Source organism: Caretta caretta, chromosome 1 (genome assembly GCF_965140235.1).
Source record: "Caretta caretta isolate rCarCar2 chromosome 1, rCarCar1.hap1, whole genome shotgun sequence".
Taxonomy (NCBI): domain Eukaryota; kingdom Metazoa; phylum Chordata; order Testudines; family Cheloniidae; genus Caretta; species Caretta caretta.
In genome coordinates, this window is record NC_134206.1 from 194,842,009 (window position 1) to 194,861,214 (window position 19,206).

Genomic DNA, 19,206 nt, shown 5'->3' on the forward strand with positions numbered 1-19,206 from the left:
CGTTTGATGGTAAGTATTTGTAGGGCCAAGCTCTAAGCTTTCATTTGAAAACAATATTAAAGCTGAGATTTTTGAAGCTGCCTGAGAGACATGGATACCTAAATCCCATTATAAGTAACAGGAGTGGATGTCAAGTCAGCTGTTAAAATCCCATCCATTATGGTTTAAAAGGAAGCTTTCAAAATTTGACCCAGCTCTATTGTTAATTCAGAACCTTATGAGCAGCTAACAATTTGCCTACAAAACCCCCTCACTTTTGATTAGCTCTTTTCACCCTCTTTCCATTTTTTCTTTCTCATACCTGAATTAATACTTCAGCTGTAGTGGTCTTTGGAAAACCTACTAAAAACAAAATTGAAACAATCGGGTCTGACACAAACAGATATCTAGGCTCCCTATCCATCCTTCTAGCTATCTTTCATTGTTAAATATCTTTAATGATTTTTAAACTGTTATACAATTGACACATGAGAACAAAACTATGGACAAGTGAGCACACTTAACAGAAAGCCCTCACCCTCAACACCATTTTCTTCCGAATAGCACCTCCATTTTGATCTCACGTTTAGAAATGTCAGATATTGTCATTTCAATACATTAATATACTCCAGTGTCCTGGGTAAAAACACAGGGAACTGAGGATTAGTAAGAATATAGTAAAAAAATATAGCTATTGTTATTGCTGCATGGTGATAGTTTTTTCTATGAAAGTCAACAACTTAGATCATCAGTGTCTTTCATAAAGTCCCTATGGCTGAGGAAGCAAAGAGTAATACACTCAGATATGGTGAGAGGAAGGATTTGTGTAACATTGGTAAAGACAATAAGTGCAGGGTGATTTCACTCAGTGATAAAACGTTGCATTTATTTAGCGTTTCTTTCATCCAAAAAGCTTCCCAAGCACCTCACAAAGCGGTTTGCAAACTACATACTGCATGCAGGATCACTTCGCCAGCTACTGAAATGCCTCCACCTCTGTGGTGGAATAAGGCAGATGTGTGACAGCACGCATCATGCTGTATCTGAATTAAACTAGATGCGGAATTTTCGACAGACTGCTGTTACACAGGAATATAGCCAGAACACTCATTATCTTACATATGATGTATTTGGTAAGTAATGATCAAAAGTGATTGGTACCTAAGTTTAACATGACAACTGAAAAGCAGAACCTTGAACAAAAACATCCCCTTACTGTTCTGATGGAATATTGGTTCAATACTGACTCAAGAGGAAGAGTATCAAGTCCTGTTGGATGAATACAATTACCTAACCCCATGGTCATGCCCATAATGCTCCACCACCAGACAAGTGCATCATCTCCCCAAGGCAGACAGTAACCTGGCACTCAGATTGGGCACCTTTTAAAAAATCCTTTGGGTGTTTTAATTTCTTTTATGTGCCAGATTACATGTCTGTCTTCTTGTTTCATAATACTGTCTTATCTCTGAGAATTCCAACGAGTGTCCAGCAAACTGCTCTGCCCCTGCTTTTATTCCATTTGTTTAACAGCTCTAGGTTTCAGTATTACCAGGAGCAAGTCATTATTTGTTTCTCTAGACGCGCCTGTCTGTAATAATCCGATAGGCACATCCGACACTGAAGAATGCAGTGGAATGCAATATTGTCTTCTTCTATATTTCAGAGCCCACGTACTACACTTGACAGCAGCTCATAAAGCAGATCCTGGATAATGAGTAAGCAATGAATAGGTTGTATCGCTCTGGCTTTCTTGCGGAGCATGTGTCTCAGCTGTCTCTGGCAATCCTCTTCCTGCGGAGCTCTGTGATGTGGACTTGAATCCTAAAACAGTGGATAATACTGGGCTTAGCTCCAAAAGAGACAGCACATTTTATACACATAAAACACAGTTTTGGAATGTGGAACTGATTATTGATCTAAGTGTCACTGGTATTTTAACAAATTATATTCTAATTTATCCAGAACAGAGATACATTTGTGTTAATGTTGGGTTATATTTGCTCACAAGAGAGAGTATATTTCATAAAACACAATGCATACAGTAGCTTTTTGCACAGAGGGATAATACACATCCTCTTATTGGGATAGGAACACAGTTTTATTTTTATAAGGTTGTATAATTTCATCACTCACTAATGTTAATGCGAAGCAAAACCTTAACTCTACAATTAAGTCCCCCTATTAGATGGAACTAAAGCTCGTACTTCGCCCCCAGCAGAAGATATCTTTTTGCATCAAGCACTTTTGAGGGGACTGTTTTATTCAACATCAATTTGTATTCCACCCATTGTGCACGTGTATGTCTTTATAATGCATAAGTGACACACAGCTGGGAAAGCTATTGCACTAACACTTGATGTGTGCTGCGATTGTATAGCATATCGTGGATACATTGTCAATTTTTTCTTTTAAAATTAGCACCCAAATTTAGCGATGATAAAATGTGCAAGGCTGGCAGCCCAAGGCATGGAGTCCCTTGTTCAACCAGACACCAGGGACATCAGCAGTGCAAACTTCCCTACACTACCCTGTCAATGAACCTCCATGCCGACCTTGCAGGGAAAGGGTAATTGAGTTTCCATGCTTACTCAGACCTTGGCCTCTCTGCTCAGACTGACAACAATGGTATCAATTAGACCAACTGTAGGGAAGATTTTCATTATCTGAACAGGTTTCAGAGTGGTAGCCATGTTAGTCTGTGTCAGCAAAAAAAAAACAAAAAAAAACAACAAGGAGTACTTGTGGCACCTTAGAGACTAACAAATTTATTTGGGCAAAAGTTTTTGTGGGCTAAAACCCACTTCATCAGATGCATGCAGTGGAAAATACAGTAGGAAGGTATATATACACAGAGAACATGAAAAAATGGGTGTTGCCATACCAACTCTAACGAGACCAATCAATTAAGGTGTTGGTCTAGTTACAGTTGGTATGGCAACACCCATTTTTTCATGTTCTCTGTGTATATATACCTTCCTACTGTATTTTCCACTGCATGCATCCGACGAAGTGGGTTTTAGCCCACGAAAGCTTATGCCCAACTAAATTTGTTAGTCTCTAACGTGCCACAAGTACTCCACGTTTTTATTATCTGAACACTTACCCACTGGGAACTGAACTGAGACCAACAACTCATTTCACACAGGTCACCTTTCAGTTGGAAAAAACTCTGGGTCCCTTTGGGCCAAGGATGAATTGAGACTGGTGACCTAGAGGTGAAAGGTTCTCTATATCCCATTATCCACCTCATTCCCTGTATATTATATATGTTTCTTTAAATTTTGGTATTACATCCTTAGTTTCATAATAACCAAGCTTTTCCCAGCTTAAAGCTCTACAGCAGCCTGTTGGCTTTGGAAGCCTTTAGGGGACGTTTGCGGAAATGGTATTTCCGGTATTTAGCAGGCAGCCGACTGCTGAAGTGAAAAAGTGATAATTCAGTCCTTCAGAGCAGGAGAGCACCAAGGAGTACCAATAACCACCATTCTAACAAAAATGATATTATCTTTATTTATTTTTTACCTTCTTTCTATTTCAGTTCTTCAGCTCTAAATACACAGATATCTATCACTTGAGTTAAGCAAGACTTTGCATCAGTATTAAGGCTTACATCAACTTGGTAGGCCTCAAGTCATTAGAAGGCTACATAACCACAAACACTAAAGTTGTTTGATTCCCTCAAACAGAAGGCAACGGTGCCACCTATATGGTGTTAGAATTAATCAGCATATATCACATTAACTGTAAATAAAAAAGACTAAACAAACAACTGAATACTCACTTAATTTCACAGACTTTGCCACAAATATTGCTGCCAATATTGCTAAGAGACCAAACAGTGGGACAGGGATCCAGTACAGGTTGTAATCTGAAGATGCTTTAGAAAACAAAACTCAGGTAAATTACACAATAGGAAGCTCAGAAGCTATTCAAGAGTGCACATTGATGTTCCACCTCAGGAAACAAACACTACTTTTTTGAAGAAAATTACAAGGGGAATTTAGGAAGGCAGGATGTATTTGCTAGAGTTGGTAGGGAAAAGAAATTTCTGTCCTGTGAGAAATTCTGATAGTTTGATGTTTGTTTTCATCCTCAATTGGGATGAAAATCAAAATATCAGAAATTCTAGGGGAACAAAAGTTCAGAAAAAAATAGATTCCATGATGTTGAAACAAAATGTTTTGAAATTTTGAATCAAAACAAGAATATTTTGTTTTGAAACATTGAAAGTGTTGACATTGCAAAATGTCAATTTAAAACATTTGATTTAGAATTTTCCCCTTCAAAAAATTGGAAAATTTTACTGAAATTGACATTTTCCTGCAAACACATTTTCATTAGGATAAAATCTCATATTTGATCAAGAAAACTTTTTAGCTAAAATTTTTCAATCAGATTTAGTAATTACCCAGTTAAATGTTATCATTGCTACTCTTTACAAAAAGTCGGATCACTAATGATAAACACTGAGGACCTTAATTTCACAAGGGCCTGCTGGAGAAAGCATTGGAGTAGGACTCAGGAGACCCAGCTTCTATTCATTTACAAATAATAGCAACTTAAACAACTAAAAGATGTTGCTATTTAGAGGCAGAGTATTGTCCTAAAACTTAAATTGCATTTGACTGTGAATCCCATGGACTGTCAATGGAATCTTGGCTTCTAAATGCCTATATCCCTTTTGAAATTGAGAGTTAGGCTCCTAAATCAGTTATTTGTTGCAAGGCAGAGCACCATAATGTGGAAGTATCTTTAAATATGTGGGCCTTGGTCTTATTACTCCATCTCTGTGAGCTCTCCCAACAAGTGTCAACTTCAGCACACTCAGCGTAAACAATAAAAATAAAGGGCTTATTTCACTGTATACAAACGAATCCTAATACGTTTCCTAACACAAACATGGATGAACATCTTGAATAGCCAGTGCTACTAAACAACCTGAAAATGCACAGTACACATTTACCTTTACCAGACTGGGTCAGGGTGAGGTTTTTCACAACAGGCATTTTCAGTGTAGAGTGATTCACTTGGCAGGAAAACTGGGCAAATTCATTCCAGTCATCTTTGGAAACAACAAGGTTACTTCTATAGGAATAAGACCCGTTGCTATTGTGGAACAGAGAGTCATTCCTTGTTGAGTTAGTGAACAAATGGCTGTCCTTACTCCAGGAGAGCTGGATGTCTCCAGGATAGAAGTCCCAAGCACTGCAAGTTAACGTAGTCTCCTTGTCAACGGGTGAAGAAGAGGCCAAAGAAACCTCAACCACTGGAAGAGCTGAAAGAGAGGGAAGGTGGCTAGTCACTGCTCGCTGTAACGCTTTACCTGTACAATGCCCCATAGGTGTTACTGGTCACTGTGAATTGGGACATTGCAGGATAGCCCAGGGCTGGGTTCCATAAATCAGGGGGTCCCCTGTGAACCCATTCAACTGGGGTCCAGTGGCGTGGCTCAAGGGTCAGAGCTCTGCCACCTCTTCCTCCTCAACAGCCCTGAAATGCTCTGCCATACCAGCGAGAGCAGCTCAGTCTCAGGGGTGGGAGTGGGGGAAATAGGTCATGTGCACAGAACTGGTGTCTGTGTTCATGGGGAGCACCAGGGAATGAGGTGTTATCTGTTAAACAGGAGCTGAGGGAGCCTTTGATGCACCCCCACAAGGGCTATGATAAATGGAAAGCCAGCCCAGTAACCACACTGGCTCAGATTGTCACTACAGAGCTTAGTCATCACAAAGCAGCCCACACTCCACAGCCGTGAACGTCACACAAGCATTTCAACCCGTCCTTTCACCCACATATCAGAGCACTGCAGCGTTTAGGATATGTGGAACACCGAGAAGTCCTGGCTCACCTGACACTGTGAGGCAAATGTGAGACTGGCTTAGCGTTCTCACAGGAGGAGGGATTGTCTTGTCCAAGGTGCAGCTGTAAACACCAGAATCTTTGACAGAGACTCTCTCCATAACAACATAGCCCTCTTTTGTTGGCTTATTATATTCTAGGTTTATACGGTCTGTGCAATTTCTGCTCCAAATGGTGAAATTTCCAAGCTGTATGTAACACAGCTCAGCAGAGCTGCTGTGTCTTCTCAGAGTTATAGCCAACCCTTCCGTTTCTTCAATTTTCTGTGCACAGACTGCTCTCACTGTTTCACCCTGTAATGCTGAGACCATCTTTGGACTCAGTACAATGGATGTGGTTTGGATCATTGACCCTAAATGGGAAAGGAAAATGGAACAGGTAAGTTACACATATATTAAAGAATAAGACAGCTTCTTCACATTCTGTAAATAGAGATGAGTGGGGAGGGAGGTTAGGCCACATGTGGGCTCCATTACAGGAATGGAGGTCTTCATTTAGGATTATGCCTGCGGATCTGGGGAAAATGTTAACCTTTTATTACACTAAGAGTGTTCATAAATAGTTTTGCATCTTAAGTTGGATTTATTAGAGTCATTTTTGGCAAATCTACTTCACCTTTAAGAGGCAAATGATTGTTCTTTTATAAGTGGATAGAAGCCCCTTACATGTCTGGGTTTAAATCTGCTCGTGAATACTGTAAGTGGCTGTGGATTATTTCTATACCTCTATACTGTAAGATCAGGTAGCAGACATCTGAGGTTAGGGACATACCTTTCAGCTGTCCCTTAGTTTTGCTTTAGGCACACAAAAACCAAATTCTGATCTCAGTTCTTTTGGAATGAATCCAGAGTAACTCCACTGGCTTTAGAGTAGTTACTCTGTATTTACAGTCAGGTAACTACCTGCAAAACTCAGCCCAAATTTCATACTCTACATCTTGATTTTATTGCTGTAAAGTATGAAAAGTGAGAATACCTGAAACAGAAGCTATATTAAAGAAGTTATTTTTCCTTCACTTGGAACTTCCTGCATTTATAATTTTTTCAAGTCTCTTATTTTGAGTTTTTATCCCTTATTTGAGCTTCGGTAGATGGAGTGGAAAATGGTGAAGGAAAGTCAGAACAGTTTGGTTTCAGCATTAATCAGTGAAGAAACTGAGTAACAGCAGCTTTCAATGATTCACCTCTTCAGAGAAGCAGAGTCAACCATAAGAGCACTGACATTTCTGAAGGGTTCACATCATGACCAATTCCACACAGGAAAATAATGGAATCCGTAGTGCTTTAAAATAAGCCAGTTGGAAAGAGGCAGGAGTGTTTTCAAAATATTGAGGTGACAAGAGAGTTCTGTCTAGATGGCCAATTTCATTCTCAATCAAACTCCACTGAAGTCAGTGGGGATAAATCCAGGGATCTATTTGGCCCTTCATTTTTATAATAAATATAGGAGAAGATATGCCCCTACCTCACCCCAACCACCATCCCAGGGAGAACACACACAGCTCTGGGAACAAGGATATTGAACAGAACTACAAATCTGTGTGCCTACCTGAGTGCCAAAGACGAAATATGAATATTAGAAACACCAGTAATTTAGTCTCTCTTCTGGGCAGCTGAAGTTCCGTGGGCAGCATCTGCAAAACACTGTTGAGTTAACCAGCGCCTGCCTGCAAGGTGCTAGTCTTTATCATCATTAAAAGCATCTCTTTGGATCTCAGACATGTTAGTATTTCAGAGGCCACAGGGCAAGTTCCAAGGAAATTTCAAAGTTAAGTGGGTAATATAAAGAATAACAAGTGTAGAGGATTTTGGTGGAGCTGAGCAATTTGCATGCTGATCTTTGCACAGCCAAGCCAGCGGGAGGCCATCATTATTAAGAACCTAGAAAGGAATGATTAATATAGAAATGAATATTAGGACAACTAGTCAAACACCAATCTCCACCTGCTAATATTCAGATATTGACAAGAGGTTCTGTCATCATGCATCACTGAGGCACACAAAGACCTAGGATGACACTCCCCACAGAAAGAGTTAAAAATGCCACGTGGCAACTGAATCCAGACAGATGTTAAAGGGACTGTGTGTATCTCTGATGGGCAAGTTCCCCCCTTCCGAGGTCCCTTTGGGTTGCAGACCAGCTACACAAAAGCCAGGCTACTCATTAAGGCCATGTGATCCTCGGTGAGGAGTGCGAATTAGGAAGCTTCCTAGATAGAAGACCCAGGGTTTAAGGGAGGGACAGAGAACAGCGTGTTTAAGTTCTGAGATTCTGGGGCGTCACAGAGACAGGAGCCCATGACAGCTGCTTTGTACTACCAAGGCAGTCATCTTCAGATGGGTTCAATGAAGAGACTTGCGTATACTTTATACAAAGACAAATTACACTAAGAAAATACCTGCCTCTGCATCATCGATTTCTGGTCTGACATACAAAGCCCTGAAATTTGCTGCCGCTTAGCAAAGGAGCAGGAATATGATAGGCAGCCTCTGAGCAGCCATATAGCCTAGTGTATAGGAATGTGAGCACTCTAGTGGCCCTCTCTGCCCTCTAGGCTTCAGAAGCCACCAGAGCCCTGCCAGAACAGCACTGTGTGTATGTAGTTAGGCCTGGCCTGTTGCATATGTTTAATAAACGTGGTTAATTGGACCCCACCGCAGGGTTGTATAATTTTTGGTGGTGCCCAGAACAGGTCCAAGTCCTGCCCCCCAAAACCTGCCTTGTAAGAAGATACTTATTTTTTAAAATAATGTAAAACTGTGAGGGCTCTGGGGTGGGGCTGATGATAAGGGGTGTGGGAGGGGCTCGGGCAGAGGGTTGGGGTGGGCTCAGGGCTGGGGTAGAGGGTTGGGGTTGGGGCGGGGTGCGGGCTGGGATGAGAAGTTTGGGGTGCAGACAGGCTGACCCGGGGCTGGGGCAAGAGAGGAGGACTTCCCCAGCCCTCTCCCTGCCGGCAGCAGCGAGCTCTGGGGGAGGGAGTCTCTCTGCCCCCCAGCAGCACACTCACCTCGCACCACTGTCACTGCACATGCTCCTAGGGTCCCTCTCAGGTCCAGGAAGCCCCCTCGCCTCCCATGTGGTGGGTGAGGCAGGGGGCTGCCATCATGTGTGTGCTTCTTCCCCTGCTGCTGTGCTGCCCCTCACTGGAGGGTGAGGCATGGAGCTGCCCCTTGCCCAGCATGGGGCAGGAGAGGTGACTGCAGGTGAGGGGGCCCTGTGCTGGTGGAGGGTTCTGCTGGAAAAGGGAAGAGTCCTTCCATCCGAGGCAGAAGGGCAGAGTCAGGGTCAGCCTGCCCTGGCACTAGTGGTTGGGGGGGCTCTAGGACCCTGCGGTGGCAGTTGACGCCAGGAGCCGGCAGAGTGGAGTGCAGGCAGGGATGCTCGGGGGCGGCAGGCAGGCCTGGGGGAGAGACCCGCAGCCCTGAACATTGGTGGAGCTGGGCCCCCGGGCCCTGAATATTGCTGGAGCCTGGACCCCACTACACCCATGTGCTCCCTTCATATTACATTTGTTGTGTATAGAGCAAAAGACAAAGTAATACAGTCTTTTTCATTTGGTCCATATGACGTTGGGCTTACAGGGCGTATTTTATCCTCCTCATTCCATGATTTTTTCCTCTTCTCCCTGGGGGTTCCCCCCATAACATGGTAGCCCTAGATTACACCTGTTTATTTGGAACAGGCTTGGGTGAGCTTTGTGGGGCTCTCCTTATTTTGCTCTTCATTTATATTCACCCTTATCTGGAAATCTTATTTTGGGGGATTTGGCATTTGTCTCTGGGAGATGCTTTCACAGAGTTTTGAGCATGTTTTTTTAGTTCCTCCTGCCTGTTACTTTAGGCCCCAAGACTTTCAAAAAGCCTAAATGGATGCTGCTGGGTGTCAAAGCAGCCAGGGCATACTCAGCACTTTTGGAAATCCAGCCACTTCATTAGGCACCTAGGTATGGTCATAGAAGCCGAACCATAGGATCCATTTTGAACTGGTTTCAGAGGAACAGCCGTGTTAGTCTGTATTCGCAAAAAGAAAAGGAGTACTTGTGGCACCTTAGAGACTAACCAATTTATTTGAGCATGAGCTTTCGTGAGCCACAGCTCACTTCATCAGATGTGTACCGTGGAAACTGCAGCAGACTTTATATACACACAGAGAATATGAAACAATACCTCCTCCCACCCCACTGCCCTGCCTGCACTCCACTCTGCCGGCTCCTGGCGTCAACTGCCACCGCAGGGTCCTAGAGCCCCCCCAACCACTAGTGCCAGGGCAGGCTGACCCTGACTCTGCCCTTCTGCCTCGGATGGAAGGACTCTTCCCTTTTCCAGCAGAACCCTCCACCAGCACAGGGCCCCCTCACCTGCAGTCACCTCTCCTGCCCCATGCTGGGCAAGGGGCAGCTCCATGCCTCACCCTCCAGTGAGGGGCAGCACAAATCAGATGTCAAGAATTATAACATTCATAAACCAGTCGGAGAACACTTCAATCTCTCTGGTCATGCAATCACAGACATGAAGGTCGCTATCTTAAAACAAAAAAACTTCAAATCCAGACTCCAGCGAGAAACTGCTGAATTGGAATTCATTTGCAAATTGGATACTATTAATTTAGGCTTAAATAGAGACTGGGAGTGGCTAAGTCATTATGCAAGGTAGCCTGTTTCCTCTTGTTTTTTCCTACCCCCCCCCCCCCAGATATTCTGGTTTAACTTGGATTTAAACTTGGAGAGTGGTCAGTTTAGACCAGCAGGAGAGTGAGTTTGTGTGTGTATGGGGGTGGGGGGGAAGTGAGAGAACCTGGATCTATGCAGGAAATAGCCCGACTTGATTATGTAAAGAGTTGTCACTTTGGATGGGCTAGCACCAGCAGGAGAGTGAATTTGTGTGGGGGGGTGGAGGGTGAGAAAACCTGGATTTGTGCTGGAAATGGCCCACCTGCTGATCACTTTAGATAAGCTATTACCAGCAGGACAGTGGGGTGGGAGGAGGTATTGTTTCATATTCTCTGTGTGTATATAAAGTCTGCTGCAGTTTCCACGGTACACATCTGATGAAGTGAGCTGTGGCTCACGAAAGCTCATGCTCAAATAAATTGGTTAGTCTCTAAGGTGCCACAAGTACTCCTTTTCATTTTGAACTGGTTGGTTCAGTAATAATTTTTCCTAGGTGAGTGTCAGGTTGCAAGGAAGAAATTAAGGAGATATTTAAGTATTCTTCTTCATACAGATGGACATAGTTCAAAAGAGAGTGCCTCGATTATCCACCCCAAACATCTGTTTTACTTCCTCTCCCTTCACAAGGAGGAAAATAATGTAATTGTGCTTGTCAATCACTAGCTACAGTCAAAAGTAAATTAAAAAAAAGTCTTGGCTACTTTAAAACACCAATTAGAGCCCAGCACGGAGGAGGATTTCATTAAGACAGGCCGTGGAAAGAGCATTTGGATGGTGGGTGTAACTGGTTTGATTTTTCTCACATACATAATGTCAGACATTATGTCTGCCCCAGCCTTGATCCCACTCTCCAAACCCCTCGATCCCAGCCCAGAGCACCCCCCTATACCCCAAACGCCTCATCCCCAGCCCCGCCCCAGAGTCCACACCCTAACCAGAGCCCTCACCCCCACCCCAATTTTGTGAGTCTTCGTGGCCTGCCATACAATTTCCATTTCCTGATGTGGCCCTCAGGCCAAAAATTTTTCCCACCCCGGTCTAAGCAGTATTTCTCAATGACCGGGCTGTTGACTGGTGCTGCTCCCAGAGATCTCCCTGACACAGTTTAGGAAGGCAGCAAGCCAGTCCCTGGTATCCAAAAGGTTGAGAAACACCAGTCTAGGGTAGCCTTAAACTTATTTATCTTCAACCAAATGAAAATTTTCAAAAATGAAAAGATTGGTCTGGTTAGTTATATACAATCAATCACAATTAGCAATGAAGAAACCAATAACTGGGGAGGGGCATGTCAGACACAGCTTCCCTCAGTACCTCTACTGGTGTGGGGCAGCTGTCCTAATGGTTTGGACAAGCTCAACTGAACTTACTGCTTGTTTTAACTAAGGCCCTGGTATTGCAGTGAGCTTGCTGAGGTGAACTCCTGCACACCTGTGGAGCCCAGATGAAATGTGTCAGCTCTGTGCAGAGAGAGGGGCCTTCCTGTGTGAAACTGATGGCAGGATCTGGGCCTGTGTGTGACCCATTCTGTATTATTTTTCTTTAAAATGAACTTTATGAAAGTAAGCACAAGTTCGTATGTTTGGGTAGCAAGTATTTCCAAAAAATGCTCAAAAAACTGATATAATACATTAAAATGACATGAGATAATGGTAGATTTTATGAATAGCTCTAATAAGGAGCAGAGTGCATGCTTCTGCATATTGCAGATATTGTTCATCTCTCTGATTGAAAGGAGTCATGTATCTAAATGATAGGTGTAAGTTTTATTATAATCCTGGTAAGTTTTTCTATGGACAACATAATTAATGATCTATGAGACCATGGGATAACTGGAATGCTGTTAGAAAGCTTCCATTGAGAGGCTGGGGAGCTGTGTTCACACAAACTTGCACCTGTTTAGACAGACAGGTACACCACTCCTGTTTGGTTTGGTTTCAGAATGGCTTATTCTCATGGAGCAGCAACTCTGCTGCGGTTAAGGTTGAGACGCACTATCTGACACACAATCTTTTTATTTCAGTTTAGCTTAAGCCTGTTTCTAACTAACATAATCGAAACAAACTAAAGATGGGTTTAACCAAAATAAGTGTGTCTGTACAGCCTATTGTACCAGTTTAACTAAACCAGTTTGAAATCACTTCTTAAGTTAACCTGATGCAACTCTGTGTGTAGACAATCCCTCAAACCACTTTGGTTGGCTGGTGCAATAGAGAATAAAAAGGTACTAATGTTCAATAAAGGAGGTAACTACATTGATAAGTGATGAAATATATATAATTGACCAAATCAAAAGCTTTTCAGGTCTCATAGTATTAAATACACCCAGAAGGCTTCCATTTGCAGATCTTATTTAATTCTGTAATAGCAGATTATGTTACCTTGAATTTTCTCTAAGAGGAAACAGATACATGAGTAATTTGACCCACATAAATAGTCCCTTTGACTTTAACAGGACTCTTCATCAGAGTAATGTCACTCACCCCCACTGAGTGCTTGCAGGATTAGTACCTAAATTTGATGCATTCATTTTATGCTTGCCAAATTTGTTATGCCCAACTGACATTATGGCAGCAAGGCTATGATGCCCGACTGGAGCCTCTAGATGCTAGCACAATACAAATAAATAAGAATTATAACAACAACAAACTGAAGTGACTCCTGCTTATGCACATGTGCTCCAGGTGGCCATCTGCACCATTCTACAGAGGAGATGAGTTGTTACAGCCCCAGTGAAGAACCTTGGCTCTTTAGCTCAAGCTCTAGCAGCTCACGCTTTTAGCTCTGGAGGTCTACAGCATGTAGCCAAGCTGGCAGCTGTCATGGAGACGTACCAGGGGGCATTTGAATCTGAGCATGGTTATTAAGGGGATGGAGAGGGAGAAACAAGACATCTACCAAAGTAAACTCTAATTTAGTCACGGGAAGAAAATATCTCCTGTGCTCGAGACCGGAGGAAAAGAGACTCTGCAAAAGAAAAATTTTCTCGAAGTTAATGGGTGAAATCCTGGTGTTATTAAAGTTAATGGCAAAACTCCCTATTGACTCTGATGGGGTCAGGATTTCATGCAACAAACCTATCCCTAATCCTTTGATTAAGGCTTCTTCACCAGGGATCCAAGTCTAGTTGAGAACCCTGGAAAAGATTTAGTGCAGACTGGGCCTTAACTCCACTGGATCACACTAACAACATTGTGTAACACTGATAAAGCGAAGCTCTGTCAAAGTATTTTTCATCACTAGTTGATCAATAAAATACACTGGGACAGGTTCTCTCCCCTGGGCTATGTCCTCTGATGGTGCAAAAGGGATGGAAACTTGATAGATCTTCCCTGATGATGATTCCTCTGTTGTGGAGAGTCCTCAGCTGGTGTAGAGATAGCCTAATCAGCTCCTATACCAATTCCTATTGCCAGCTCTAGGAGAGGGTGCATGGAAGGAGCCTGTCTGAAGCAAACAGGGCACCAACAATTCCCAGCTCCCTGACAGTTCTCTGCTGCATGGAGCAGTGCTTGGTGCAGCATCAAATTGTGTGTGTGTGTGTGTAATCTCATGGTAGTAGGAGGTCCTGTTATTTTTATATTATGCATGGATATAGCTTAAGCCTTAAATTTAAACAATGACATGTTTGGACAAGCTGTCAAAACTCATATTTCTGTGTGTCAATGGAGGTAAAGTGACATACCCAGTGTTATGGAAGCACGGATAGTTTACTTACTTGGTATGAGGAAAAAGCCTTTATTAAACATCTGCATAAACACATTTTACCTCTGTAAAACAAACCTTAGAACTATGAAGACCACATGCTTTTTCCTCCTTTAATATTAGCAGATACTAGACTTATATAGAACACACAGAGAGAAAATACTTCTGACTAGACTTTTTTCCCCCAGTACACTTCTGCGGCTCCAAGTGCTTTACAAAAAAATTCAATACTTCACACAATAATTTAAAGACTTGTCATGCACATAACTGTCATATAGGCAACAATAAAGCTAGTCCCCTCAGGAACAAAAATAACAACCACCATAATCCATCAATGCTGTAACTCTTCAGCTCCCCCCCTTTCCTTACATGACCGCAGAAAAGCATTGGTTTTGCAATGTGGCCAAAAGGTTAACAAATGCTATAGCTTCAGTTTTTGAGGTTTGTCAGGGTTCCCTCCCCACTTTGAACTCTAGGGTACAGATGTGGGGACCCACATGAAAGACCCCCTAAGCTTATCTCTACCAGCTTAGGTTAAAAACTTCCCCAAGGCACAAATTCTTCCTTGTCTTTGGAACAGTATCGCTGCCACCACCAAGTGAGTTAGACAAAGATTTAGGAAAAGGACCACTTGGAGTTCCTGTTTCCCCAAAATATCCCCCCAAGCCCTTTCACCCCCTTTCCTGGGGAGGCTTGACAGTAAACAAGGTGAGAACAGACCAGCCCGTTGGGTTTTTAGACACTAAAAACCAATCAGGTTCTTAAAAGCAGAACTTTATTATAAAGAAAAAGTAAAAGCAGCACCTCTGTAAAATCAGGATGGAAGGTACTTTTACAGGGTAATCAGATTCAAAACACAGAGGATTCCCCTCTAGGCAAAACTTTAAAGTTACAAAAAAAACCCCAGGAATAAACCTCCCCCTTAGGCACCTCTCTTAGCCTAGGGAAAATTCACAAGCTAAAACAAAAGATAATGTAACGCATTTCCTTCCTATTGCTTACAATTTGTAATCTTATATGCTTAGTTCAGGTATCGCTTTAGGAGATGTATTTTCCCTGCCCTGGTTCCTCGCTGTCCAGAAGAGAAAAAAAAAGAGCACACACAAAAACCTTCCCCCACAGATTTGAAAGTATCTTCTCCTCTTATTGGTCCTCTTGGTCAGGCGCCAACCAGGTTATCTGAGCTTCTTAACCCTTTACAGGTAAAGGAGGGATTTTATGCTACCCTTAGCTGTATGTTTATGACAATGTTGATTTATTTGCTCAGTCAAAACAGAAGTGTTCACATCCATAATTCAGCTGCAGAAGCATATAGTTCTCAATTTAGCAGGAGGAAGTTAAGCAATTATGAAAGTAAAATGCTTAAAAAAAGGACTTCATCCTAAATTTGATGTTCCTCTTTTCATTCCTAGCTGAAGCTTTCCTGATTCCAAAACACACAACACTGTTTCTCCAATAGGATAGAAAATGCATTTCTTTTTAAAAGACTGACAGAATGGCTTTTGCCTTGAAATACGACAAGCAGATTTGAGTTCTCTGACCGCCTTATATATTCCAACTCCAGTACAGTTTAATTTAGCACCCCTATTTTTCAACTTCCTATTATGTATACTACAAGTTATCCTGGTAACAACTTTTGGGACCTTCTTAGCCACTTATATCAACATAGCCCTTAAAATTAATCTTTACACAACTTGAGTTCATTTCGGATAGTTACTTTGCAGTATTACATGCTAACCTACCACTCTTAATCAAGTGATTGTAAATCAAACACACAAACCTTTCTACAAGATCCCAACTTTGATAATTAATGACATATATACTTTGGAATGCAGTTGGTTGTATAAATAATTTAGCATATACTTAGTTAACTGCCAGGAGGATATTTTGTACCTATGCTGAAAAACACTAGACTTGATTACATTGCTTGATCACTTCTGGGCCCAAGATGAGTATCCAAGTTGCCTGTGTGCCAAGTTTTCGAGAAAGTAAAATGGGGGAAAAGGCTATTTTATGTGCAACAGCATATTGTAACTTAATGAATGTCTTATTGTCCATGAGACTTTAGGTAGTAACTTAAGGGTGACCTGCCAGAAAGAACAAAAAGGAGGTTGTATCTTTTCTTCTTCATGATGCCTGGCAGGTTTAAAAAAAAATAAGAAAAATATCAGGTGTCTCATCTGATCTTCCTAAAATTTGCTAGAGGACTTTTTGTTGGTTTCAGATGAAGACTGAGTTCTCTCTGCCCTTAATTGAAAGCACGTAGGGTACTGAATTTTTAATGATTGAAACATATGTAAATAAAATTCAATTGCTCAGAAATACAAATTGCTGAAGTTCACAGTTTAGGTGGGTGTTAAGTTGTGATGACTGTTACTGTTTGGCTTATTAATTGTGCACACAACTCTCATTTATGCTAAAACATCCTATGACTGTTACTCCATCTTCTAGTCTGCACCCACCCTCAACCAACCCACTCATTTGTTTCACTACCCCTAGTTACATCTTGTCTTTGGTTTGAAAGCTCAGGGACTGGCATTTACACCGCTATCCTTAGAATGATCCAGGAAATCAGGGTGGGAAAGATCTGAATTTCTAATGTAAGAAAAATTTGTGGGAGGTAGAGGGGGAAACTTCCCCACAATTTCTTTTTCTTTGCAAATCAATTTTAATACAGATTATCTCCTATTCCTTGAGAACTAGCATGGTCTGATGGATCCATGTCTTGTGCTCCTATTGTGACTGTGACAAACAGAGGTAAACCAACCAGATAAAAGTTAAGTAAAGAAAGATTCTAAGAAGAAGACCCCTCCCGATTGTTGTAAAGATACAAAGCTGAGAGACACAATGTGGGCGAGGTGATCTCTAGTTTGTCTTGCTCAACAACAGAAGGTTGTTGGGTCTATTATAGGAGTGGATGGGTGAGGTTCTGTGGCCTGCAATGTGCAGGAGGTCAGAGTAGATGATCACAGTGGTCCCATCTGACCTTAAAGTCTATGTGTCTGATAAAAGATATTACTTTGCCCACCTTGTCTCTCTAATACCCTGGGACCAACACAGCTACAACCGCTCTGCATACAGGGTACAAAGCTAATATTTTAAAACCTAGTATTGTTAAAGTTGTCTTTGTGTGGCCCTGAATTGCACCATTTATCATCTCACAATACCACAGCAAATGGTAATGTGCATTAAGGTCCTGATCCTTTGAAGACTTCAGCACCTGCTTAACTTTGTGCATTGTGAAGTTCATGAGACCACTCAGAGAATTAGTCACAATGTGCAGGATCGAGTCTTACCTTGTGTAACCCTATGAACATTTTTACAATCCTCTGGGAGCCTTTAGCGGGTTTTTTACAAAATCTATTTTACTATTAGTATCACACTTACATGTGAGTAGTCCCCATTGTAAGAGATTCTATTACTTCCAAGAATGGGAATACCTGTTCATACTAATACCACCTTACCTCCTGGGTAAAGCAAAGGATACCCAAACTGCGTATGGATTTAAAGCTTCAAAATTATCTGCCATATCTTTTTCTTCTCTTGTTTGGTTAATCGAGTTTGACACAGACAACAGGAAATTTCTTTTTAAAAAATTTTCTCTCAAAAATCACACACCCGAAACTTGTGGGAATAAAAGGTTCAGCTTCTCAGCGGCTGTGTAGCAGGGCAGTCCCATTGAGCTCAATGGAGCCGCGCTGATTTACACAACCTGAGGCTCTGGCCCAAAGACATTATACAATTTTCTTCATGCTGGTAACTAGGTGTATGTTTACACAGCAGTCAGAGGTATGTAGACATTCCTGAGCCAGGTCACTTAAAATGACAGTACAGCCACATGTGAAGGGCTAGCCACCCAAGCATAGACCCCGGGTCTCATCGGCTGTAGACACATATGTTGGGTGTTTGTATTAAACTTTAACAGAAAGATTATCCTTCAGTCCTTTTAGCAACCAAATAACATTTTCAGTTGGTTATAATGGCCTGGCATAGACATGAAGAAAAATAAAGTTAGTGAATTTGAAAAGTGAACAGGTCACTGCCAGCCTGTCTCCAAACCTGTGACACCTAGATGAATATGCTGGCTAGATGAATAATCCGAAGGAGAATGAAGAACTAACTCACTCAGTTATGAGCCACAGATGGACTTCATCTAATTGCTCCTGCTGCTTGGCTTTTTCTTTGTTTCCCTTTTCTCTTTAACATTCACTTCTCTTTGTTCCAAAATTAATTGTAACCAGAGCTGGGTGGACCTGGCAGTTAACAAATGTGGATCAAAATGCTGCTAAAGTTAGACTTCAGGATTCAGATTTCTAACTTACCCTCTTAATAGTTCACATCCAAATTCAGATTCAGCATTAATGTTATCATCCAAGCACAAAGTCACAGCAAGAAAACGCCTCCGTACCATTTCCACCGTATTCATTCCCTGTTGTCCTCCATCATGAATTTTCAGTCACTAGAGCATTCTTGTAGAAATTGCACTGGCTTGCTAATGAACTTGACACACCAGCCAAGTAAAGTACAGCCCGTTCAAGCTGGGAGTCAATTACCCCATTAGACAGATGAGTGACTGCAAACTTACCTTTTCTTGCAACTGGGTGTTATTTTCAGCTCATCCGTGGTTTAATGACTGAGATCGTGAGCTTTTTATCACGCATTTTGAGGTCTCCTGCCTTTAGAACCTTTTGACATCTACAATATAGCAGAACCTGGAATAGAGGAGCTGGAATTCCTGACATTATCCTAAGAATAAGAGCGGTAGGGAGCAGAGCTCCTGCCGATGAGCCCTATGTGGCTAGCGCATGACTGTATTAAACAAGAATGAGCCTTGCCTTGTTGCAAAGTTGAATCCTGAATATGTAACTTCCTGATTTAGATGTACTGTTGCTTTCATCTTGACAGTACCAGCGTTTTCAAGGCAGCTAAATCATAATAGAAACTCAATATTTTAAGATATGATTGTACAAATGGTTTCATTCCAAAGATTTAAT

At 41.9% G+C, this 19,206-nt stretch overlaps 1 protein-coding gene across 1 annotated transcript; it reads right to left on the bottom strand.

Annotated features, from left to right (window-relative positions):
- Window positions 1-844: 844 nt before the first annotated feature.
- On the bottom strand, window positions 845-18,994 carry LOC125630167 (tyrosine-protein phosphatase non-receptor type substrate 1). The gene is made up of 6 exons (XM_048835737.2): window positions 18,798-18,994; window positions 7,390-7,474; window positions 5,831-6,193; window positions 4,946-5,257; window positions 3,764-3,859; window positions 845-1,803 (listed from the first exon to the last, which is right to left on the bottom strand). The coding sequence occupies exons 2-6, from the start codon at window positions 7,472-7,474 to the stop codon at window positions 1,673-1,675; spliced, it is 987 nt and encodes a 328-aa protein (XP_048691694.2). The 5' UTR covers window positions 18,798-18,994; the 3' UTR covers window positions 845-1,672.
- Between the last annotated feature and the right edge of the window lie 212 nt (window positions 18,995-19,206).

Coding starts and splice junctions, on each gene's coding strand:
- LOC125630167 (XM_048835737.2), bottom strand. CDS start 7,474: ATGCTGCCCACGGAACTTCAGCTGCCCAGAAGAGAGACTAAATTACTG. Junction 6,194..7,389: donor ATTTCGTCTTTGGCACTCAG/GTAGGCACACAG, acceptor TTTCCCATTTAG/GGTCAATGATCCAAACCACA. Junction 1,804..3,763: donor GGCAAAGTCTGTGAAATTAA/GTGAGTATTCAG, acceptor CCACTGTTTTAG/GATTCAAGTCCACATCACAG.